Source organism: Cheilinus undulatus, linkage group 1 (genome assembly GCF_018320785.1).
Source record: "Cheilinus undulatus linkage group 1, ASM1832078v1, whole genome shotgun sequence".
Classification (NCBI taxonomy): Eukaryota; Metazoa; Chordata; class Actinopteri; order Labriformes; family Labridae; genus Cheilinus; species Cheilinus undulatus.
Genome location: NC_054865.1, coordinates 31,993,787 through 32,020,772, shown reverse-complemented (window position 1 = coordinate 32,020,772; position 26,986 = coordinate 31,993,787). Strand labels below are relative to the sequence as shown.

The 26,986-nt window shown below is 39.8% G+C and overlaps 1 protein-coding gene across 1 annotated transcript in view; it reads right to left on the bottom strand.

The window, feature by feature from the left end:
* Window positions 1-1,835: 1,835 nt before the first annotated feature.
* tox3 (TOX high mobility group box family member 3) overlaps window positions 1,836-26,986 on the bottom strand; it is a 45,568-nt gene continuing 20,417 nt past the window's right edge. The window contains exons 2-7 of the mRNA XM_041785805.1: window positions 22,805-22,867; window positions 13,132-13,383; window positions 4,952-5,215; window positions 4,627-4,857; window positions 4,374-4,454; window positions 1,836-4,165 (exon numbers count right to left, since the gene is read on the bottom strand). Of these exons, the coding sequence (XP_041641739.1) occupies window positions 3,371-4,165; window positions 4,374-4,454; window positions 4,627-4,857; window positions 4,952-5,215; window positions 13,132-13,383; window positions 22,805-22,867 (1,686 nt within the window). The 3' untranslated portion in view covers window positions 1,836-3,370. The remainder of the gene's footprint in view (window positions 4,166-4,373; window positions 4,455-4,626; window positions 4,858-4,951; window positions 5,216-13,131; window positions 13,384-22,804; window positions 22,868-26,986) is intronic.

Here is a 26,986-nt window from a genome sequence, read left to right as displayed (position 1 = left end):
CTCCCTGTAAGAAAAGAGGGCTTGGCATTGGACTTGTGGGGTCAGCTGTCTCAGTACCAGATCTTTCAGATCCAAGCTCTGTTTTTTTTTTTTTTTTTTTTTGGGGGGGGTAAAAAGTTGGTGTTGGAGGAGAGTGGCTGGTCCCACATCTGCCCCCAAAATCTGTCCCTGTGCGATTGGCCGCAGCGTGGGTCTGATGGTCAGATGGTCAGTGTCAGCCGGCCTTTTGTTGTGCTCACATTGTATCTGTGCGTTGAACGGGAAAACAACAAAAGAGCCAAATAAATAATTAAAATACAGAATCCCTCAGCTTCCACATCTGACTCCTTAGTCATCCTAGCTGAGGGACTGACCTCGACATGGAGGGGGAATAGGGAGACAATTAGGTCAACTCGTGATTGCATTACACAAATGACATATTAATGTCATAGTGCCCTTCATGCATGTCATCAGCATTAGTTAATGATGAAGAGCAGCATGGGTAATATTGATTGCTTCATGCTTGTGTGATCATATCTTATTGCACTCTGAAAATAGATTTACCTTGCAGAGGCAAAGTCTGTAGAGAAAAGCAGTTGCACATTATTTATTCTATTATTATTTAAATGTAACCAATCCCCATTATAGTAGGAGTGGTGTATTATCCTTGTAAATTATGTCCGTGTGTGTATTGTGGTGTTTTGAAAATATCTGTAACCTTTTTATTGCAGAGTCCCATAACTCCAACCCTGGCTGTGAGATATTTGTACACACAGTGACCGCAGTACTGAGGGGTTATGGAATAACAAGGAGCTCCATGCATTATTAATGGGCTCTGCTGTGAATCTGTTCAGAATAATAACGGCGATTTCCCAGCGCCTCATTACTGTGTTTTTAAAGCATGTGTTTGGTATCCATGGACACCCGCTCTCACATTCTCCTCTTCTTCCCCCCCGTGTTAACATTCAGGTCATGTGCGCCACTTGCTGTTTTTAATTTTCATTTCATCATAAGCACTTTAAGACTGTTGCCAGTGCTTATTTGCAGTTTTTGCAGCAGACCTCTTCACTCGGGCTACTGACAGGACAGATGCTGCAATTAATCACGGCAGAGAAATGGGCATCGTTTCTACTCCAAGCTGCAGCAGCCTCAGTACAAATCACGCACGTTTTCCTAAAAAACTAACTAATTGAAAACAAGCCGGGATTTGAACAGTTTTATCACAGAAAGAACAGGAGCAGATTTTCCCTACTGATTTGTAACTAACATTTACTCATGTCTAAAATGTCTCAGCTGCCTTTGAAAGTAAAAAAGAAAAGGCCCTTTCCTGGGCTGCTGCATTCACAGGCTATTGTGAAGATATGATAATTATTGTTTGCCTGCCTTCCCTCCCCCGCTCTCCATATTATTCAAGGGAGCTCAGCAAACCCCTGGGGATGTCTTGGAAATGAAGCGATTTTGAGGGGAGTAAGAAAGAGGCAGAATCCAATGCACTGGTGTGTGAGAAGGGGCTTGTTATTGAGACAAGTACCAGTTACATGCTGACCTTGTCCAGTATCAACACTGTTTTTACAGTTACAACAGACTTCCATTCAGATCACTATGAAACAGCACACACTATAATAATCTTAATATGAAAGCTTACACAGCCTTGCAAAGTGTTTTTCCTCTGATAGAATTACTCCATAAAAATGTAGTTTTTATCATAGAGAAGTAGGTGCTATGAATATTTGTCAGTATTTCATTTTCTATCATTGACAGGGAGGCGTGATGCAATAACTCAGAGAAATGATGGCTAATATAAGCTTTGAAATAAACCAATCCCTACAAATAAATATTCATGATTGATAGTTTAATTTTGAACAGAGACACAAAGAAATATATAATACTTCATACAAAATTATGGCTACTATCATATTAGTGATGGAATGTCTCTGGATTCTTCTTCATGGCCAGGCAGAAAAACTCAAACATTAAATTACTTTTCCTATCGTGAGCTGAAAACAACTTCTCCATACGGATATGCATTTATTCTATGGACAGATGTTTAAAGCAGTTGGTTTGTAAGCAAATATACAAACAAAATTAATTGCTGCTATTGTAAATCATAAAAAAGTATAAAAGAGCAGAAATGCACTATGTGATATAGCAATCCACAGGTCGTTTAACAATGTTTTAATTAAAGCCTCACATATTAAAACTTTACAACAGGTGATATGAAAAATGTACATCATTTTTTTCTCAGGGACTTCTATACAGCTGGCAAAAATACCTCCGATGCCTTTTAGTTGGCTTTGGCAGTGCAACAAACTGGCTCTGCTAGTTTTCTGTTTTTAAAACAATGACAGTATCAAGGAGCAGAGTAAAAATACAGCAATCCCCAAATCATCTGCCTTGATCTGGATATTTGTATTTACCATAAAATATCCCCTTTGTTACACAAAATAAAAACATAATTTAATTGTTAAACATCTGGAGTAGAAACAAATAGATTAAAGAAGCAATTTTGGGGGAGGAATTACACGCATTTGGACAAATCATTTGGAGGGCTGATTACTGGATAAAGGAGGTTTCCCCCACCCCCACCCCCCTACAAAACATGTACAGCAGATTACAGCTACAGTTTGATGATGAAATGTGATGACATACATGATTTATGGCAGGTCTGTCTCAGACTATTCAGTCATTCATCCACAGATCTATTTTCTGCTCCCTTTACTGTTATAGACAGTTGTGACGTGGTTTAAATGTGTTCAAATTTCACTGATCCTCTGTCATGTGATGATTTGATCAACCATCTCCTTTCACGCCATTGTTGAACAGTTCCATCTGCGAAAATGACGAGTGAAGGAGAAAGGCTGGAGAAAGAGGAAGTCTCACTATATACTGGCCAGTGTGGGAACAAAGACGGATGTGTGGGTTACTGGTTTCCAGCAAAAAAAAAATCCTGTGAGTCATTTAGTCCAGGAGAGAGTGGATAGAAATCCTTTTGTTGAAACGTTTTCAATATGTCCGTCTGCTGAACTGACAACTCAGGCCTCATAAATAAAGCTTTATTGTTAAATAAAACAGTGAAAGACACTTGTCTTTCAACATATTGTGTGCCCAGTCAGTTTAAATTGACAACTGAAAGACCTCACAAACAAACAAATAAACAACTACTGGGCAGTCATCCTAACAGGCAACTGTCATAGCTAATCCCATGACAGAAAAACACCCAGTTTACATGTTTCTCCCCTGTACACACATGTGCATATCCGTCTATAACAATGGACAAGTTCTTTGTATAACATTCTAAATCTGACACACTTCTTAAGTGCAACTTAGAAAAGCAACGTGGAATGATGCTTTTATTCTATTCCTGTTCTTTGAGATAGGATTTCCATTTGGCTCAGTAAATGCTGACCTGGGACAGGACCTGGGCGTGGGCCTGGATTTGAGAGGGGTGTGGCTGCTGTGGAGTTGGCTGGGGACTGCCGAGTGATGCAGAGCCCCCCCCTGAATGTGGAGTACCAGGAGAGTGCTGCGGTGGGGAACACTGGGACTGGTGCTGCTGTTGCTGGAGATGTTGAATCTGCTGCTGATGCATTTGATGCTGCATCTGCATGTGTTGCAATTGCATCTGCTGCTGCTGCTGCTGTTGTTGTTGTTGTTGTTGTTGTTGCTGCTGCTGCATGTGGTGCTGCTGCAGCTGTTGCTGGAGGTGGTGTTGGAAATGCTGATGCTGCATCTGCTGCTGGATCTGCTGGTGATGCATTTGCTGCTGCTGCATCTGATGGTGCTGGAGGTGCTGCTGCATCTGCTGCTGCTGCTGGAGCTGCTGCATGGCATGCTGCTGCACCGGTTGCATGGGTGGGCTCATCTGAGACACGGCTGTGGACTGGGCACCCGCCACCATGGCCCCTCCAGAACCCATCTGGCCCAGCAGCTGCGGGGGCATCCCAGGGGACATGTTCTGGTGGGACACCGTAACTGAGGTCACGATCTGGCTGCCTCCTAGTCTCATCTGCAGAGGTTTGGGGGCGATGGCCCGTGGTAGGGCTTGTTGGAGGGCCTGGGAGGCTGATGACATAGAGGGGTGCTGGTTGAGGGGGGAAGGCAGCACCAGACCAGGGGACAGGCTGGTGGATGCCAGAGTCTGCTGTACTGAGCGGATAGTCTGGGCCTCAGCTGATTCTGCTGCAGCCTGGACAGACAAAAGTGTCAAAACTTATCTACAAAGCAACAGTTTTTACTCTTAAAAAAGCAATTTCCTTTGGCTACAGGCATACTGTGCACTTTATAGACCTTAAATTGTTGCAGTTTAAAATGATACAAGGAATTCTGAGACATTTATTTCCTCTTCCTATCAAGTTCACACATTTTCAGGCAAAAAGAAGAAACAGCTTTCTCACCTTGGAAACCAGGCTTGCACGGTATGCAGCAAGGGCTTTCAAATATTCTTTCTTAGCTGCTTCCGTTTTACTTTTGTAAACCTGCAATGACACAAAAGTATGTGTGAATTGAAAAATAAAGCTCTACTATGATTAGAAATTTACACCTTAATGTACATTTCACCTATCATCTGATTCTATGCTTGTAGTTCATCTAACTCCATTTTACTATTCCAGATCTTTTCCCTGTTTGGATAATTTAACGGTCTAGTACCTGCTTCTGCTCCTCTCCCAGACCATCCCACATAGAGGCCACAATCTTGGACACCTCTCCAAAGGTGGCATTGGGATTCTGCCCCTTAATAGCTGCCTGGGTGTCTCTGAAGAACAGGGCATATGCGGAGACCGGCTTCTGAGGCTCATTGGGATCCTTCTTCTTCTTCTTTTTAGGGGTCTTGGGCTTCTTTGCAGGGTCAACAGGGGCTGGTCGCTTCTCTCCAATGACCTGTGATGACGACAGTGATTGAGATAAAAACGTCCACATCAACTGCATAATTTTAAAATCACTATATACAGTTATCTGATGATGACTGACTTACCCTGTTGCCATCGTCCTGATCATCCTCATTGATGGAGCTGGAGGGAGATGGGGTGGCGGACTTGCTCGCAGGCGGTGATGGGGAAGTATGGGTGATGTTGGGTCCTGCCATGTTTAGACTCAGCTGTGTGTTGAGTTGGGATTGGTTAATGGTGGTCAGCTGGTTCCTTGATATCATCCCATTGGGGCTGTTCATGCTGATGATGGACTTCATCACCATGGCGGGGTTTGGGGGGTACTGGCGAAGATGGCCTGGTCCAACATTCTGTAAAAAAAAAAAAGAATCAAAGGGGGCTTGATAAGAGTCTAACAATCAAAGGTAATATTTCACTGATCCCTTTCCCCTCTGCTTTCATGCTGCTATTGATGTCCTGGCTGCCTCTTCATTCCTCCAGCTCAAAGATATCTCTGTCCTCACTGTGACATCTTACTGCCCAGTATACAAAGCTCATGAGGCTGTATCTCTTTACCACAGAGGAAATCGGGTCACTGGTTTCTCTGGATTGTTATTTGGCAGATATCATGTCACAATGTCCCGGGTCTTAAATGTCTCTATTACAGACCATGATAAATTATCTTGACACCCGAGGAGCCAACTTTATAAGCCAGTAATAGATGGCTACACAGCTAGGTTGATTCATTTCAAAACTGTATTGTATGGAAATCTGCGACACAGCCGTTGACTGGCCGGTTCCACGAGGGGCATAGTGGACTCAGATCTCTGCAATGTGGTATGAACTCTTAAAGACTAATGGAGTTGCAGCTTGAATGCATGAACCTATATCATTTTTGTTTGAGGTTGTTAAAAGCCCATAGGATTTGAAATAGCATGATGTTTAAACTCTGGAACATTTGTATTTTTAAACAGGTCAAAATTGGTGTGTTTATAACAAATAACCATGTGGTGGAAAACAGGCAGCTTAATCCTAGTCACAACAAGATTTGGCCAATTGCACAGATGTAAGCTATTTTTTTTTGTTTAGCAAAAATATGGGTGCTTTTTAGGGGGAATCAGTAGTGGCCAAGGCTCAAGCCAAAGAGTCTGAATAGGTAGAATAGTGGGAAAGGAAAAACAGTCCTAGAACATCCCCTCTATGAAATCAACTCCATAAATCATCTGGCTGAGGTATGAAGCTTAAGAGCTTTGGACAGTTTCCCTCCCCTCTACCTTCCAAGGTTCAGTGTAATAACATTTCAGAATCTCTTTCACGTTTTTCCTGCTAAAACATTTTGTTCTTGAAAGAGTCTCAGAGAAGGTGTAGGCAACATGTTTGCATTGATTGTGTGAGAATGAAATTACAAGGACTGCCAGCTCCCCAGAGGGGAGACTGATCAGAGAGGCAGCAGAGCTGACATGGAACAGAAACACAACAGAAAAGGTGATTTGTTCTCCCTGGGTACATCCATCTGGTATTCAGCAGCACAAACCCAATCTCTCCCAACATCAACACATCATAAACCCACACACCTGGCTTTATTGAAAGATCCTTATGAATGCGGCTCTTCAAAAACAATATTGTAACACCATTTCAGACAGAAACATATTGGATCTACAATCCATTTCTTTCTCATATAGCATGTCTCCTGCTTATCATAAATACAATCTCTGAAGTGAGAGCGGATTTATATTTACATGTGCAAGGAAGATTCTGCGAGAGGTGAGGCAAAGGGTTGGGGAGGAACTGAAGACATATTGTTGTGATTCTTCAAATGTGGTAGCTTTCAGTGTTTCTCCCAAATAAAAGCTGCTATAAACAAGCCTGTGACCAAACCGACTGTGATTTACATATCTGTCCCCCCGCCACGTTCCAAGTGCTATTGTCATCTTCATTACTGGAAACACGATGGCTCGCAGTTTGCTCTCTGCTTGCTGCGAACATCAAAGATGCACACACTGAGCTCATTAGTCGTGGCCATCTGTATAATAACACTTTTGCCTGATTCCAATGATGCTGTTTTGATTTGGAGCAATGGTCTATTCGGCCATTTGTTTGGAATATGGGGATTTCTACCAAATGGCCTTTGGATGTTGTGCATTTCAAGAAAAATGATCACAGTTTATCACACTTCACACGTCACTTCACACTTCATTCTTTCACTTTTAACTTCAAATGTCTTTTGACAATAACCAGCATAGCAACAATTATACTTTTACTTGTGGCAACAAAGAGTGCTGACAGTTATATCAGAGAATATAAACATAATAAGAGCTAGTGAAAGAAATCATCTAAAGTAACAGTTCCCTTGATTGTGAATATAAATACTAGGATGTTTATTTATGTCCCTCTGCTTTCTCATTTGCATTTTGATTGCAGTATTGTCAGCAGTCACAGCAGCCATCTGACTGGATATTTTGATAGTCATCGTAAATCTGCAAATAAGTCCTTATCTTGAGTCCACAGTGGCAGATGTGCCCTCCTCAGTCAGGTCTCTGCGTGCGTCTAGGTGTGCTGTCCATCTGTATGTTTGCTTGTTAAACCCTAACAAGCAAAAATCTAATCCTAAATCAATAAGAGGTTTTCCTGATCTTTATTAATATTCAGTATTTAATGGGGGAATCCAATATGGCTTATAGGAACATAAAGCTGTCAACAATATGCTGCCAGAAGGGAACAAATAAAGCTTTCTTTCAACATTATTGTTGGCCTCATCCACATTTAACACCACAAACACTCCACACACAGCCACATGAAGAAAAAAACAAGCACTCTTCATGATGTGTGAAACCCTTTCCACAATAAACACAGCACAATAAACACAGCAGCTGGACTCAAAAATGCAGCATTATGCATTCACAGAGTGATAAAAATCTTAACACTGATGTGAATGAAAGCAGGCTCCAGTCTGCTCTTAAAGATATTAGAAATCAGAATTTGTGGAGACTGTATGAACATTGGCACCATGTACTGAGCTGTAACAGGCTGAAAAGAATGTTAACAAGTTCAATTTCCATTCAATCAATGCCAGAGCTCTTGGAAATGTTCCATGGCAGGAGAGGGGTAAAATCATCTATATGGTAATTATAAGGATGAATCCCCCAGTAACTTTCGCCAGCAAGAAAGGTCAGTCCTATTAAAGATAGTTTATCAGCGTGCTGCACATATTCCTTTACTCGCCTTCTAAACGGGTACATCATTTTATTTTTTTTTCCCTCTATTTTCGGCAACCTGCTGAAGTCTGTGCTTAAGCCAAATGAGAAAAATGGAATTTTGAATGCCAGTAAAGGCTATAATAGCATGAAGATAAATTGTTTTTCTTTCCCCCGCCCTGTCTCAGTCAGACACACTTCTCTGTCTCTCTTTCTCTATGCTGCAGACTCACTCTATCTATCTCTTCAACCTCTCACCCCCACTTTAAAACAAATCTCTCCTCCCCCCATCAGAATATGAGGCCAGTCACCAACCCCCTCTCGGTCCAGCACAGCTACTGACCCATACCCCTTTTCACCATTTCTTCTGATGCATTATGGGTATTTAAAACTTGTCCAACATGACATCATTTAATTCTGAGAGCTGCCTGAGAAAAGTAAATTACAGAATCAATCATGCAGAAGGTCAAGCTGAGACTTCATTACAAGTATTGCATGCCTGCATGAATATCTTTCATTTCTGACTGACCCAATATGTCACAATAGCTGTCTGTTGAGGGAGAAGGGGAAAAAAGAAACGGAGCGAGAAAAAATCCACTCTCTTAAATTGATGTACAACTCATGTCAGTGCTTCTTGGCTTGGAAGGGAGATAAGAGGAAAGTGTAGAAAAACATGCTTTCAGCAACACTGCTCACATTTTCCATTTAATTCAGGATACAGAGGTTTTTGACCAGTCAAAAGTGAGAGTATTATACTCACTGACAATCTATACAACATCAAGGCATGTCAAATCATGTGAACAACTAACTACAAATGGCTTTTTCAGCCTCTCTTTGAGCCTGACAGATGAGATATTAGCATTTCTTTGCTGCTGGTAAAGCTAATGAAAAATATATAATACATCAGCACATAGAGCTAAATGTAATAAGACAGCAGGGCTCATATCTCATAAATACTGATTTTAACATCTAATACAAGTACTTGACTGCTGCAGGTTTCAAATCCAATCACTGAGGACATTTCAGTGCATGCTTACATGTGTCAAGAAAACCCTCAAAATGTGTCGGAGGCACCAGGTGTTTTTTGAAATAGGACCCAGAGACCCTCGCTGTGCAGCAGGGAGAAAAATCGAGAGAGAGAAATTGTGAATAAAGCAATACTGGCAGCTCTAACTCCAGTACTATTTGGCACTATTGAGATTCAATCACAAATCAGGAGGACACATGCTGGGAGACAAAAATGAGAGTCAGAAGCTTGTTAGGAGAGCAGATTAAATAAATAATGACTTCAGATTCAGGGCTTGCCAGGCGCACTGCAGCTGAGAAAATGTATTTCTCTTTGTAGAAACTCGGCATCTGTGGCCAATTTGCCAGACATACGCTGAACATTACGGGGAGTGGAATTAGCAGAACACTTGGCAATGCGATGACATGGAAGAAGCTTTTGAAAATAGCCCAGGTATATTCACTGGTTGGCTTTCTCATTAAGTTCTGATAAGAGACACTAAATATTCTCCAGCAGTAAGCTTGTACACAGAAAGAAAACCAAGATGAGTGTTTGGGAAATGTGAGCATGCTGGCTTGATGAAAAATGTAATTGCAATAGTGCATGGTTTATTTGTTTGCCCCTGCAGCCATAACAAATAACACAGAATGTAATCATGTATATAAGGTTGTCATTCCTTTATCAGTGTGCTGACAAAATGACAAAACACCCCTCTCAGGGCCTTCGTAAATCACTGTCTCTGTGTATAGAACGCACTGTGAACCTTGCTGTTACTTATCTCATTTAAAAGTTGCGTCCTCTTTTCAAGATGAAGATAAAACCACAGATGAATAGGATTTCTATAGGCACAAGACTTTTGGGGATCTATCCCATTTGCAGGAGAAATGAAGGGCCACCGCCAGCCTTCCCTGCCGTACAATGTGCGATGACTGATAACGTGAGTAGTGTGGCGACGACAATGCCACGAGGCAAGGAGCAGAAACCCACATTCTCCCCTCGGTTTTTAATAGAGTCTCCGCACAATCAGAGACATGAGCCATGCAAATGGTGTTAAAGAGGAATAATGTTTGAGAATCAAATCTAATCCTCCAGCAAGTCGTGAGAACAGTCAGGAATGTAATTGTGTCAAGGCTCCGTTTTCTTCCAGATGTAGAAAGCTTAACTGACCATGAAATGAAAATTCTTTAGGCAAAAGCCTTCTGGGGCTCACTTACTGTATGAAGCACAGAGATCTTTTAAAAGCTGCAATTATTTTACATGCCAGAAGCAAAAAAATAAAGAAGCTGTAAAATGTTACAGCCTTCTTCACATAGTGAATGTAAATAAATACTTCTGATATCACTGTGATTCAACAAATGTGTTAGAGAGAATGTGGGGAGAGCAGGGGGTCTAAAATGCATTAATTCACACTGTTATAATGATCATGGCACTTCTTCTCTATGCAATGTGTTTAGTGGTTCATGAAGCAAATTCAGCATCATCGTGCCTACGCTCATGCCTGTGTCCTTTCTTTTCTTCTCATCTAAATGAATCCTCCAGTTTTTTTTCTAATAGGACTGTAAGACAACTAGTCAGCCTGTGACATTTCCATTTTTCCTCCTCAATGCTTCTATGATGGTGGCATTTGAAAATGTCTCTCCACCCCGAGACAACAATCTCAAAATCTATAGCACAAAACAGCATCAACATAAAAGAGTGGTTTTTCCATCTACTGCTCCATGTTTGACCAAGTGCATCCAAAGAAAGAGCAGGATGAACAAAATATTTTTATCCTTTCCTTCTTTGGGTAATTCTACACAAAACAAAGACAAATTTCTGAACACTTCATGTGACATTGGATAGAAGCATGCATCAGCATTTACAGCGCTACAAAAAAGCTTCTGTAGGCAACATGAATTAAATATGAGCATGCGAAACTGTGGCACTTTTGGGTCCCATTTTCAGCGTCCTTCTGGGGCTGAATACGCTTTGTACTCCTAACACCTGTGATCTTTTCACATCTGCTCACCTTACAGAGAGGGGATCATTCACTCTGTGTGCTTTTTTCAAAAAATCCTCACAGTAAGTAACATAATATCATGACATTTACTCAATGTGATCATATACCTCCTGCGTTGTAAACAAGGCCAGATGCTGTGCCAGATGCACTGACAACAGGAGGCATACAGAAACTGTGAAGGTGACATTACGGATCAGTAAAAAGGGCTCATTTAGGTGATGCTTTCCTCTGATATCAGAGGTCTACAATATTATATAAATATATATATACATATATGAGATGATAGACGACTGTTCTTTTCCTAAACACACTTAAGTATCTGCTGATTTCACTGCCCTCTGATATTAGTTACTAAAAGAAAATACACTAAACTGGCAATAAAATACTGATCTGGTAAATTTGGCTGACATACCTGTGACATGACAAGTGGACTACCAGTGTCATCCATGCTAGTCAACACTACAATTACTAAGCTGGTTAAACTAATGTAGGCCCACAATGCTGCTTAAATGTTGTCTCTAAGCTGTAGTGCAGTCAAAGTCACAAACCAGGGCTGTAACTGATTGGTGACCAGGGACTTCTCTCCTTGCTCTTCTGCCCAGGTTTAAACAAGCAATGTGGAACAACGGCTTCTCATAGAAACTGTGTGGCTAAATTACCATATCAACTAAAGGGATGTGTAACAGAGCTGCACAATTTATCAAATTCTGATTATGATCACGATTTTGATGTACCCATGATCAAAGAAACCCAATTGTTGGTGATAACTTACATTTTGAGAAAGGTTTCACCAATAAACCAATAAACTCCACATGGTCATCTATTTAAACGTTTATAAATTTAAGTGTTAACTACTCAGCAAACTTCATCCACAATGAAATAACAAGACCTAGGTTTTAAAAACATATGATCCAAATAAGGCAGAACATTTAATTTCTTTCGTTGTAGTTAAGTCACTGCTAAACTGGTTATAAACTATACTAGGCCTAAGACGATACAAAAGACATGTATGATATATGACTGACAAATAAAATAACAACAAAGAACAGTTCACTGAAAATATCTTAGTTTAACAATCATTAACTAAATTACTCCCCAAAGCAATCACTAAACAATAGGTCTAATTCTTTGACTTTCACTCCTTACTTTGCTTACTTTTCCATACAAATGTTGCGTAGCCCAACAGCAGAGCAGTGGCTGTAATTAGGGCCCCACTGCAGTGCCATATTTGAACAAATGTGAGGGCAGATGTGGGGGGCTTAAAAGCCAGAGCAGAAATTTTGTCTCTGTCTAGCCCTGGAAAGCAGTTAGTAGCACAATATAAGGGTTTCAAAATTAAAAAATAAGAGATGAAAAAATTTCCATGTAAATACAAAAATTAGCATGATTAATAATCGTGATCAGTATTGAGCAGTATTATTGTTTTGGCCAAAATTGTGCAGCCCTGATGTGTAATCACACTCAGCACAGGCATGTGGATAGATGTTGAGCTGTGGGGTGTATTGAAGACTGGAGGTGCTAACACTGCAATATTTGCAAAATGACATTGTTTGTTCCAAAGTGCCACACTTTTCAGAGACATTTAAAAATGCAATCATTTTTACTTTTTGAGAATTGATGTACTATTTCAAATAGCAATTATATTAGCCTATATAAAATATGGGATGGATTTTGGTTAGCGGAAAAATGTGCTCAATTTTCACAGTTTTCCTTCATTTAGAGTAGTTGACTGGTCTGAATTGTAATTTCTATAAATAGGAGGGGAACATGAGCTGCAAGGAACTTCCCTGGCAAGTGCACACTGTTGCCTTGTGATGCTTTCAATCAGTTTAACTTGAAACTAGTTGATGTTTTTGTGGTGAATTGGTTGGGGTACTAGATAAGTGTATTTTGACATGTATGTATACTTAGATTTGTACAGAATGTCATGAAAAACCACAAGTGGAGAGGCAGCTTTAAGTAAGACAGACTCTGAAGCATCCCTGCTGTATTTGTTTGTGTTGACATATGAGGACCATATTTCTAAACTGGATGAAAATAAACACCTTTCTTGATTTTCCAAAGTTGTTTGTGCATAGAAATGCTCACCACAGGTTGGCCGTTGTTGACAGACAACCCTTCCTGGTCCATCATGTTGCGTGAGATGGTAATAGAGGGCAGATCCAGGCTCTGAGGGGGGAACTGAGGGATTAAGGGACCCCTGTGTGGAGCTGGGGGCTCTGGCATTGCTGGGAAAGGTGAGTCCACTTCCGATAGACCCAGACCAGACTCTGTCTCAGGTGGAGGTGTAATTGGGGGGATCTCAAACTCCTCGTCTCCCAAGCTGGGCGTATGAAAAGTCTGCAGAAGGGGAAGAAGGGCAGAAGGGAAAAGGAAAACCATGAAATCCAGCAACACAACACAGCCAGGAAGCATTCACTGAGGTGGGTCTTATCTAACATGCCGGAAGGAAACCTTCAGGGATTAAATCAGACAACTTTGTTTAAAAGAGGAAGTGTTTTAGTCGAGTGGTAATACACTTGTCTGTAAGTGCACTAAGATGTAACATTTCCTAAACCTATTAAAGTCCACTTTGAGGAAGAAGAAGAAGGAGGAATAAAACGAGTGCAGTGAAAGACGTCAAAAGCAAAAATATCAAGCAGCAATCACGGGAGAGAGGGAATACATGATAAAAGCCCTTAATCTTGAGTATGGAAGATGTTGGGTTGAAGTGCAGTGAAAATACACGTCACAGGGAGATGGGTTTAAAGAACATTTTCAAAGATTATTACGCTTGGCCAGAAGTGTTTCTTTTTGTTCCCCTTGCCTGCACCCTTAAATCTGCTCATCAAACAGCCTAATCCTTCTGCCTTTTGAATTAAAGCTTTTGGTCACACTTAATTTGCTTATGTGCCTTCTTGGAGATGGGACTGTTCACCTACTTGGGTCTTGTTTTCATCTGCACATTGCATTAAGCTTCTCTCTGGAAAGCCAGCATATTCATATCCTCACAATGACCACACTGCGGGTCCACAAACATGCAGCTGAACACAGGGCCAAACAGCATGCTGTACGCAGCGCTAGGCTCTGCTGCTGCTTAGTTACTAAAACCTCTTCAAAGCATGGGCCTCCTGCTATGAGTGACATTATTTTATCTGCAGATATACTGAATGATAGTGGTAAAATAAGGTGAAGAGGCCAACATTACTGGCTGCATTTAACAAAATGAAATAAGAATAAACATTATGCATAAAGATCGTACTCTAAACTGTAGAATCTTGCTTTGGGCTGATCACAAAATTTATTTTGTTGGGTCATTTTTACAGTACAATTTAACCCTGATACAACCTCATCAACTTTGTAGTTCAGGCAATCTTAGGAGGAAAACCACTGACTTGGGGGTCAGGAGAAATATTATCTACAGTTAAACTATTTCAAACAGGCTCTATTCACACACCCCACGCTGATTTCACATTTTCTTTAATGAGCCCAACTTGTCTGAGAGAAGTTTTCTCACATTCATAACTGATTGTAACATGCACTTGTTCCCATATAAAGCGTAGTCCCATTTCTTCTCAAATAAGAATCAAACAAAGGTGAACCTAAGAAGTCATCTGCTGCTTTCTGAGGATAATATAGTCCCTGTTTGTTGGCCAGTTTTTCAGGAATCAGTAATAAAGGTCTTCCTGCCCAGACCTCCTTCACTGTGAGAAGGACTGTAAAGCTGCACTGGCATGCAGATATTCTTTAGATATAAGTGAAGGCTAAATTTTCATCAGACAGCCTGTCTTTAGCCCTTCTTTTGCATTGCAATGTTTGTTTTGATTTAGTCATGCTCACATTTTGTTGTTAAAGTCTTCATATGACCTTTAAAACATGACTACAGAAGACCAGCAGCATGTGGAGCTGAACTTGGATTGCATGAAATAAAAAATTGTGATGCAGAAATGCAAAGAAAAGCAAAGTGAATGCTAAAGAGCTTTCATTTATTTCTGTTTTGTACGACTGTATAACATTTTGTATGGTTTGGGAGTGTTTCGGATTTTCTTGTTGGAGGTTTATTTTGTGGTTTGTTCTGCCTATTTTACTCTTTGCAGACTATTTTCCATCATTAAGTCTAAGCCCAATGAAAAGCAGCAGAATGATACTTCTCAGACCCCAAACAAACATTACGCAGACCACCTGAAACACCAAAAATGGCATAATCTGCCTACATGTTCTGTTTCCTGTACACAATCTATAAATATAGGTCACTCTACTGAGAGCTAGAACTTAAAAAGCTGATTCAACAAATCTAAGCAGGCATGTGTTCAGCCTTCCTTTCTTTTGTCTTTCTGACTATGGTTGAGGATAGCAGGGACACAACAGAGGGAATATGCCAACACAGCCCTTGATTAGGGAGTATTAATGTTCCCCTTGCTTGCTTTAGCACACAGACACTTGAAACTAATTCATTGCCTACTCAGGGCAGCTGTCTTGACAAGCACTGATGAATTCCAGTGGCAGAGGCAGCTAATAGAGTTTTCTTTCCCCCCTTTTTCCTTTCTCTCTTCCTGCTTCCGACCACTGTTTCACTTTTCAGTGCTTGTTTCACAGCTAGAGAATCAGCTCTCCTTTCAGAAAGAGCTAAGGTCATATTCATCACAGCTCTGGCCTCTGGCTCGCAGAGTGCAGAATAAATCACAAGCACCTTCAGTAGGAACCATTTACTCTCAGTCCTCCGCTGTCATATTATGCTTCAGTCCGCTCAAAAAGCCCCCAGAACTTAGTGCACAATAATGCCTGTTCAGCAGCATGTGAGTCAAAACATAGACGGTTTATAAAAAAGGACAACTAAACTGTCATGAGTCACGGACAAAAAGTTCCAGTGGCACATGGAAGGGATCAGGGATCATACATCATCACTGTCTTCATTCATCCTTTTGTAGCACCTCCTGTGGAGTGGGGTCATCGTCCACACCAGCCTGCAGATCTATAGTCCCTGTCTCATCTGTGTCATATCCCGAAGCATCTGAAAGCGTGGCACCCTGTTACAATTTCTGACTGAATAATGGCCACGACTGTTCATTTTTTTTGGGCACATTCATCCACATAATCTCTTAAACTCATGCTTTTAAAGAAGTGCATTCTCATAAAGTCTTCTTGCTTTAGTGCAACTATTTGCAAAAGTAGTTTGCTGCCATGCTACATTGTGTTAGATAAATCAGGGCAGAGCTACATTATATAGGCCACTGGAGCCTATAGGCTGGTGCATTGTGGCCTGAATTACATCGCCAACTAAGAGATTTGAGATGTCAAAGAAGAAGGTAGGCTGAGGTGAGCTTCACTTCTGTATGAGAGAGAAGCAAACGCCCGACTTTGACCTTTAAGCAAAATGCAGACATACTCAAAGGGAGAAATGCCATCGTTTAGTTTCCACTAAACAGAATGAGAGCAGAGGATGGAATAAGAAATAAATTACTGTGGGGGAGGGAAGCGAGCTGAGATCAGTATCACAGTCTGTGCTTGTGTGCATCGCCTCTCTTTGTTAATGATGATACAAATTAACATCTGCACCAGGGGCACTGATAATGGAGACATGGCGTTTGTGTCTCATTTGTGGGGGTATGGAAGATGTCAGCTGTCTAGAAAGAAAAGACCCTCTCCCTGGGGAAGAACAGCCAGATTTTACTGGAACCCACAGAGTGTTACAGTGTTGCACACTGTCTAGTATCATTTCACATAAAGCCAGTCTAATTCTGCACCCGGAGCAGCTTAGAGGGCTCTGATCACAGATTAAGAGATGCACAATCCACTTTCTTTGCATCACCAGCCTGATTATCCATTTTAATTGTTCTCAAAAGCTCAACAGAGCCAAGTGACAAGCCAGATGCTTGCTTTGGATGTGCAGGCATGTAAATGTTAAAAGGGTGGACAAGTGTGGGTCTTTGTGTTGGCAGCCACAGGGTCCAGTAGTGTACAGGCAAAGCAGCGCTTGTAACATAGAAGCCCGATGTACCCAGCATGAGCATCCTGAGTTGGTGTATGGGAGACCTGCAGTTCTCAGTGCTTTTTGGAGGCAACAACCCTGGGAAGTACTACTGTGCTGCAAAGTACCATAAATACAGTTACATACAAGCAACAGTGCAACATGTATTATTATTACTGGTTAAGGCACAAAACAGAGGACTGGGACCCTAAATCAAGTCATGATTAAGGTCTGCAGCCACACTAGAAGCTCTGTGAGACTGAACTGCTTTAGTCTAAAAGCATACATAACACTGACACGCTAACCTGTTAATCATAACATGAGTTTAAGCATGTCAGTTAAAATTCTGGCACCCTACTGTTTGTTTGCACTAAAACAATAGTACAAGTGGTGCTGTCTCTAGTTTGGCACTTGTTTTGTCATCAATCAAAGTTTCAAGAAAACTCAAACATTAGCATGATGAGGGCGCTGGCTTTCAAAGTAATCAGTTTATTGGTGCTTAGAGTATGCCATTTGAAGGTGGAATACTAACATCCTTGCTATGCCTTGTGTGTAATATGTCAACAATGCTGTGATGGATTGAATTCATAAAATGGGACGCCAATATTAAGCTGTTGCAGATGCAATGTGTAAATGCAAAGGTACACCATGGTGAATTTTTTAAAAGTGGCGATGGTGCAGAAGCGCCGTTTAAAAGCAGCTGCTTTACCAGGAGCACAATGTGAGCTGGCACATTGTCTTGATGAAGAATGAAACCATTTTTCCACAATTTTGGTCTCTTTCTTCTGACTTTTTGCTCACAGTTTTTCTAGAACCTGTTTGTAATAGTGTTGATTTACTACCGATCCCTCTGGAACCCAGTTCTCCAAAAGGACACCCTTAATGTCAAAGAACAACAGACATGGACTTGAATTTTGTTACACAAAGACAATAATTTAATCATGGCATGATAAGGGTCAATTCATATGTGAAATATTCCCTTCCACTGTTTTACCAAGTGTTTTCCTCCATACTGTCATGGCACTGTTTCAATACTGGGACAAAAAACTTACTAATGTAATTCATAGACACAATAACCAAGACTTGTTAAAGGCAGCAGCATGCAATTACTGCTTATAATAGGTCTCAAAATCAATAGAGACAGGATTTAGGATCCAGTTTCAAATATCTAGACAGGCAAAGTGCAGCTACTCAAATGACAACATCAACTATGGAGCTCCTCATCAACATTATTTCAAATTTGGATCATTTGTAGTCCATTTCTACATATTTATAGTTCATTATATGTCTCTAATTTGATTGGGAAAGTAAAGTGATACATCAGAGTGGAACACAATCTCAGTGTACAGTATCCTTTTCCCTGAGGGAAGCAGTCAAGCTTTCTCTGTGAGGATGTATGCTTTACCAGGCACACCAAGGTCATCTTATCTCATCCTCTAAGTGCATAAGGTAAATGATACATCGGCCATCTAAACAGCATACAAGTCTGCTGCTCTGAGGTAGCAGCATCCTGCCTCGTGCAGAATGGAGTCTGTATTCAGTTTCAGAAATACATTGAGTAGTGTAAACAGCAGCAATATGTAAACAGGTTTCTATAAAGATTTAAAGCTCATTTTTGAAAACACTTATGTTGGCATGTATGTACTGTACTAAGACTCATGAGTGGAACCCAAACAGCAGTGGCTAAAAACTCACAGGACTACTTATACTGTTTTATTGTGTATAAAAAAATACTTCTTCCTCTTTCTTTTAAAATATGGAATAAAACATTGCTGATTTGAAATTACATGTATCAAGAGCATTATAAGACCAGGTTTTCAAACCTTAATACTTTAACTTTGAAAGACCTTTGCTACAACCATAAATGAGTCAGTTAACTGAGTTTAATGTTCTTTGATTGAAAATATGCTTAAACATTCACCATTTTGATTTTGTTGTCATGTGTGGCAACATTCAGATATGCTGATAAGTCTGTCTTTCTTTCATTAATATTTAAAACAAACCGAACTTAGAATGAAGTTTTCATAAGAACAACAGGTGGTTTTGAAAATATGAGGGCCAAAGACCTTTTGATTTTTAATTATTTCATGTAGGGATGCACAGAATCAGTTTTATGCAGATATCTGACATGCCAATATCTATAAATATATTTTAGCTGACAACAATATCAATACCGGCATATAAATGTTGGTTCAGTCCTTAAAATACACTTTAAAGTTTAAGCAATGCAGATGAAAAAAATAAAAGTTCAGCTGTTGTAGGTCTGTTAGTTCTGCCTCAGACTATACCATTACTTGTACATAAGTAATAGGGTTGTGACCAGACTCTTACCTCACGAGAAGAGATTTTACACTATTCTTTAAATTTTGAAACAAAGTAATAGAGTGGATGACTTATATTTTATACAACTGAAAGCCACAAATGCAAATCAATCCAGGTCTATTCAAAAATGTTTGAACAAATCCTCTTGTACAGAACAGGAAATCAGTGCTTACGTACAGTTTGTCTAGTCTAAAACTGTGCATTTTAACAGCTTTTCAAATCAAATCTGCTTTCATTTTAATAGTGTCATCTTTCATTTACCACTAATGCACTCAATGCTACCGTTAAAATGATAATAGAAGTATTCAGATTATTTTGGAAGTACTTAAGAAACTGTTAACAACAGACTGAAATATAAAAAGCTGCATCAGTAGAATTAAACTAACCTATTTCTAATCCATTTTAGGGACATCTATATTTCAAACACTCCAAAAAAATCTTTCTGTCAGTAACATGTTTGCTGTAATTTACAGAAATAGATTTTTCTTAATGGTTTTGCGGTCTTTTTTTCTGGTATGAGCTTTGACAGTGTGAAACACAACACATGGATAATTTGGTTAACAGGTGTGCGTCTGCTCTGGCTGCTGTCAGACAATAAATAGGGTGCGTATTTTAGAGGCTATAACTTTTCAAGTGAACAATGCACTCTAGAGTGCTCAAACAGAGTTTGTTTTGTTAAGTTTGACTGTTGCAGTAGGCTATACAACAACAAACACAACACAGGATAAAACACTGTAATCTCAAAATCATTTATCATCAGTGCTATTTATCATGAATCCCCCATAATTTATTGAATGAGGTTGACAGTTTATAGTTAAATGTTGACCCTGTTAGGCCCTCAGGCAAGACCTAAATTCAGAATCCGCTGTGATTCAGCCCCTGCTGTGACTGAGTTTGACATCCCTACTATATAGGCTGATAATTACTGCTGGTAGTTTCTTTTTTTTTAATACCTGATACTGATTAACTTTTTAGGGTAATATTTGCCCACAAGATATCATGCCAATAATACCATGCATGCCAAATTTCATGTTGTCTTATTTCTCTAATTCCACTTTAACACAGATGCTAAAATTTATCCTACAGTGGACAGACAACAAAACTTATAAAAAAAAGAGGTGTTTTAAAGGTTTTTGTCCTTTTTATACCGAGATTGTATCCTTACTCTTGTATAATGTGCACACATTAAGACAGTACACGTGAAAATGCAAAAGGACCCTGGCTAGCTGGTGCCAAGGCACATTAATCAATCTTTTAGAAACAGGCATAAATACAGAAAGCTTTAGTTTAATTAAAATCTCAAAACTAGTGGCATTTTTTCCAGAATCATGCCAAGAAAGGAATTTGAGGACATAAAGAGTGTTAATTTGAAAATATAGGGTGCCTTTAAGTAACAGCCCTAATGTTTGATCCTAATACAACAGTTAACCAAATGTGGTCATATAAATTTAGCCTTGCTGTCAAACTAAGCTGTTCATCATGGAGCCTTCATAATGGAGACATCCTATCCCACTGTACTCTCAGCCAATGGTGGACACTCAAAGTACATTAATACAGCATTACAGTGAGTACAGTTTAAACCTCACATTATTCTCACTTTAGCTCAGGTTACAAGAAAAAAAGACTGGACACCCATTGGCTTGAAAAGAAAGAGCTGTGCTTAAGATTTCTTCTCTCCTGAGCACAATACCATCTGTGCCCTAACACTGGAAACAGTTGTTCCTTTTGATAAAATGCAAATGAGCTAAGCTGTTTATTATTTTTTTCTTCAAGTCCCCCCCCCCCAAATAAAAAGACCCCAGCCCATTCCCTCACAGCTGGGGGCTGAACGCTCTCCAAGCAGCTTGTGTCAGCGTGGTCCCACTGAATCTAGAGGATGTACCCACTCAGCGTAAATGTAGGGGAAAATTAAACTTCTTCCACAACAGTCTCTGAAGCGCCCACTGTATGAGGTCGGACAGTCACAATACAAAATGTCACAGTTTGATCCCAACTGTCCATGTGACGAGACAATGAGGTTAACAATGACATCCAGCTCACTGTTTTGGAGCTGTGTAGTGATGCTGTGCTGTGGGTTTGGAAGCCAGATCAATCTCCCCTGCTAAACTGGATGAGATTGGCCCGTTTGAACCACAGAGGATGATGGGTATTTTTGGTGCACTTGTCTCTAATGACAGGGCAGCAAAGTGGGTGGAGGGGGAATAGAGCGGGTAAATTTAGCACACTGTTAGGACTACTATGGCCTTAGAGAGGCGGTTATATACCTCTGGAGAAACAGCTTGCCCGCTCTTTATTTTAATGCATCAGTACAATACACAGATTTATTCCAGCAGCTTCAGTGGATTCAGATTGTTGGTGACATTTCACTTTTTGTAAGTGGCAGCAGATGGAGTGGCTCTGAGAATGACAGAACTATACAATCTTTTTGGGCTTCTTTATTATGTCTTTGAAAGGAGGAAGAAAACAGGTGTTTATATTCTCTGCTTCCTGGTGTATCACTTTATCTCACAAAGTGAAGTCAAGACAGTCAGATCACATCAGCGTCTGCTCTCACAAGTTACCATGAGGCAATATATGGTGAGCCGAGCTCTTCTATCTGTAAGCTTATTGTCTTTGGAGAGTCTCAAGACAGGAAACATTAGAGCTGGCAGATTTTCAGGCTATAAAATGAAGTTACTTATGACAAAGATGGAGAGATTCAAATAGGAATTTATCATTATGAATGTTTTAGAGGGCTTACTCTGTCACATACTGGGCTTTTGCTATTGCCTTTTACTGTTTTCAACTTTTTCCCATCTACAGTACATTTCCTTACTGCAGATAAGAAGGTCAAAAATATGTTTCAGGAAAGAGCATTTTAATTCCTGCATGTCCATCTGAAAGGGCTTGACTAAATGTATGACATTAAAGAGATAGTTCAGGTTTTTTAAGTGAGGTTATATGAGGTACTTGCCAATAATAAATGAATGAAGCTCAGGAGATTATTCTAGTCAGCATGGCCCCTTTAAAGAGACCAGGCAGAGGGAAGAGAGCAGGCTATACATCGCAGCAGACAGGCCATTTGAACCACACATTTAGTTTTTTTCAGGAAAAAAGACGAAAAACAATGTTGAGGTAAATGACCATCATATAGAGAATAATTCTTACAATTTATATTTCTGTTAAAAAGCCACATTGCCTTAGAAGTAACACTATCACAGCAAATACATGTTCCTCTCTTGGCAGTGCATGGATCAGCTGTTTGGTCTTATATTGTAACACTCAACTTAAACTTTATTAGAGTAGACTTACGGTTTAATTTTGAATTTTGATGTTATTGCATCCCAGTTTGAGATAATTTCAAGCAACAGATCTTCAAACATTGTTAAGTTTGCAAAGTAGAGCAATGGCATGACTATAAATGATAGGACTATAATTTACCATGTTTTAAAGACTACAAAATTCCTGTGTTTAAAAGAAAATTTAATACAGAAAAAGGTAAAGAGTACTCACATCACCAGCAGCGAGCAGAGCACCGTTGGCCTCGGTCATGTTCATGTAGTTGTTATTCTGGAACTGTAAATGAAAGACAAAAAAACACAATGAGCCTACTAGTGTCCAGATAGTATCCTACAACTCAAGCTCTCCCCTTTCATAGTGGACACCTGTCAGTCAAAGAGGCTGTCACACTTGGCTCTGGATGTTTACACATGGAGTTAACCCTTCTCTATGTGTGCACGAGCATGTTCTGCCACTCTGCCATTATTGTGACACAACACGAGGCATGTGAGAGGCCCGGGCACATTCAGGCCAGGGTAATGAGAATCTGGTCTGGCTATTCAGCTCTTACTGGATTGCAATTAAGGATAAGTTTGCATCACAAAGCCAAGAATCAAGATGCAGTGGCAGGTTATTAACTTCAAATATACAAAGGGGGAGGAATGACATGGGGAGGGAAGTAAAGGGATTGGAGAGTGTTTTTAATATAGAGCTTCTTTAATATATGAAGTTCCTGTGAGGAGTTTTAGCTGGCTATGCAACTGACTGAAATTAATAATTATATCTCTATAAGCAACAAAGGCAAACCAAAACATCAGCATAAAAGTTTATTTATTTTTCTATATTGTTATTTTTTAACTTTAAAACTGCTGAAGTGCAGGTGTGATATAAAGCGATAAACAGCACATTTCAGAAACAGACTTTAGAAAAACAGCAAAGATTCACAGTGAGTGATTCATCAGACTGTTCAAAGACAGCATGGTGAGACATTCTCAATGAAAACAAGGGATATATCTACAACGTGTTATATTTCACAATGATTGGACAATTAAAGTTATCAGACAAAAAAGTAAAATGCAATAGTCTAAAAAGCAGCAGAGGGTGCCTCCTGCATAGGAGTGGTTAATATTTTGATATGTTATGGTTTGATTTGTTTCAGTTTCAATTTGGGGGGCACAATTCTTTTAAAAATTGATTTTTAGATGCCATGATGCCCTTGCAGTTAGGCTGCATCTCATGAATGTAAGTGACCCAGGTTCAAGTCCAGCCTGTGGCTCCTTTCCTCCCGCATATGTCTCCCACAATCTCTCATCCCTTTTTTTTCTAATTCAATCCACTGCGCACCTCTCTAAAATAAGGCCCAAAAAGCCCAAAAATTGATCTTAAAAAATATTTTTGATTTAAACCAACTCCAGAATACCAACACATTCCCTGTGTGTTACAGAGAGGTGCTTATTTTAGGAATCTACTCTTTTCACTGACAGGCTGTAAAACACAATATGACATTAAAAAGCACAGTAAAATGTGTTCAAGATAATACAGCATTTATATCTGTAGCCTAATATTTTTAGCAGCTGATGAGCCTTCACAATGTAAATGCACAAAGGAAAAAACCAACGACAACCAAAACAAACATTTCTATTTGATCTTAAAATGTATAACATTTTTTACATGATAAATTGTGTAGACTTAGCCAGATAATGGATTATTTATCAGAAACTCTTCAGTGAAAATTGATGTCTTCACTGTTATGGATGCTGTAGGAGAGCAGGTGCTATGGTTTAATAAGTGACTATGTCAACTGGTGACTATGTTGAATGTGTCAGAGTATCAACAGATGTACAAAATTGAATATATTTTGCTATGTCTAAAACACACTTAGTAGACTTGTTTTCAATGAAAAACTAAACTAAGGGGCTCTTTCAGTTCAACATCTGTTGTAACAACAACCAAAGACATATTCAATGAAGTCACCAACTAGCATGGTCACTCATTAAACCATAACATCAGTCTGATATTGAACAGATAACAGATCTTGTCATTCCTATTGTATGTTCAGAATTGGCTGGTAGATCCCTAAAGGGACAGTCAGCAGTATTTGGCAGTTGTTCCTCTTAACTTCTTTATTTAGCAGACTTAACATAGACACTGGGTGATTGTTCCTCTTACCAGAGGAATTGTTAAATCCACAGTGCGCTCTGACAGTTTTCCTTAGTGAAAATGGGAAAGGCTGAAGGTCTTATTGCTCCAAACAGTGCAAGCAGTTCGTTAGTACATTGGACACAACCATGCATCTTACTACTGTAATTGGTGGCAAGTCTGCGTGTCTGTCTTAATTTGAACACTACACTGTTGTTCCAATTTTCCTTGATACCTCTCAGAAGACTTTTTTGGGTGTACTGGTTCAAAACTGGTGCCATGAAAAATAAAAAAATCTGTATAGATTTTCTACAAAATCTCAAAATGTTGTGCCGAGTCATCGTTCAGAAATGTCTTCTGCGTTCCATTAACCTTGGAAGTCGGATGTTGGAGTTGTGAATGATGTCACACCGCAGTTGAATGCGTTTGATTTACTACAAGCTCGTTACAGATAAAGACAGCAAGCACTGGGGATGTTAGCAGCGCCGCTAATGAACCAGGACTGCAACACCCCTAAAGAACAGGAGAAAAATAACAGCAGCAGTTTTCTTTACTCAAATTAGCTGCTTGTAAGAATTTACTAAGGACAGAGAGTATGTTGGGAAAAAAAAAAGCTTTTGGGATATTTTTGATAGAATTACAACAGTTGAAATTAACATTTGTGTCAATTTTTTTTCCAGAACCTCTAGTGCTTTCTGCCTTTGGCTTCTCTTGAAATTGCTGTAAGCATAAGCATTGTAAGCATAAGCATTGTAAGCATAGAGACTTGGTAATGACATGAGAAAAAAATAGGTTTTTTTTTTTTTTTGGTAATCAATCATAGAAAATGTGATGAAATAATTTTCTAAAACCAGTAATGGGATATGCATCATGTAGTGAGATGAGTATGTTGTTGAGTCTCTATTTAAAACAGCAATTTTCAGGAATTTAGGACATTTTTTAACCAATTCTATTTAAGTCAGTCAAAATAAATTATTTCTTAAAGAGCATACACCTGTTAACATTAAGAGTTGACACAATAAAATAGAGAACAAGTGAGCAGATGAAGTTCTGCACTGCAGAAGCTTTCACTGTTTGAAAAGGATGATTAGCTATTAAAACCCCATACTTTGGTAAGAAATAACATGTTTTCACAACATACTCCCCCCACTTCACCCACACATAGCCTGCTGGCAAAATGGCATCCACTTCCTTTTCTTTTGAGACACAACCATGCTGACAGGTAGGAACAATGGGACACAGAATGAAGAATTATGGGCTAGCAGCTGGGCCCAGGAGCACAATGCACCTCTCTGTGAGTGAGGAGAGCAAAAAACCCAGCCTACATAGCACGGAAGAAAGAAAGGAGTTTGCGTCTTCATGAGGTTCCACTGAGAACACATTTCCAACAAAGCTCGCCAGTAATCTCTTTTGTGTGTTTATTACAAAGTCACTCTCTTAAAACATTATGACAGACGAAGAACTCCAATAGAAAGAGGCAGAGGGTTAGAGAGAGGGAGAAAAAATGGCTTCTTATCTAAGCAGAAGCCAAACAATAGTGGAAACAAATTAAGATCAGAGTGAACTGAGAAGTGCATTAATACATTTTCTAGCCCTTTGTGTTTTTTTCCCATAGCCTTTTCTTCTGAGTGGTTAGTATGCGAATGTAATTACCGAAAGAACTGCTGCTAATCAACTGCGAATGGTATCCATTAATTAGTCTATGCCCTGGAGAGAGAGCTGGGAATCAGCAGCAATGTTAACAGTGTTACGCACCAATGAGGAAGGGAGCCACGAGCTCTGATAGCAGCCACTGAAGCAGGTGGTTTGTGTTGTGTGGGCCTCTGGTGCCGTCTTACCTGGAGCTGCCCCACTAAACTGTATCTGACTCAAACACTGTGGGTTCACCATGTTTGCAAAAAAGGCAAACAAAAATCATAAAGACGCTCCTCAAGTGAGCATCTTCTGTCAATAGCTGGCACCCTTCATTTCCCAGCTGTGTGTAACTTTTGAGATATGACATGGCTGGGTTACGTTCACCACTTGGCTGGTAATTAACCTTATGCTGGGCTTATCTTAGAAGTGTTACTCTGTCCCCCTTCTTCTTTTAGATAACAAACTGTAGTCTCAGAGATATCCTTCTCTATTCAAGCACTAGAACATTGTTCTGATTGTGGAGCAAGATAGGGCTTTGTGCACTGGTTTCTTCGTTCCCTGTCTCTCTGTGGATGTGAATAAGATTTTAAAAGAGTGTGCAGACAATTGCTCATACTGTAAGTCTTAGCTGAGAATTCAGGA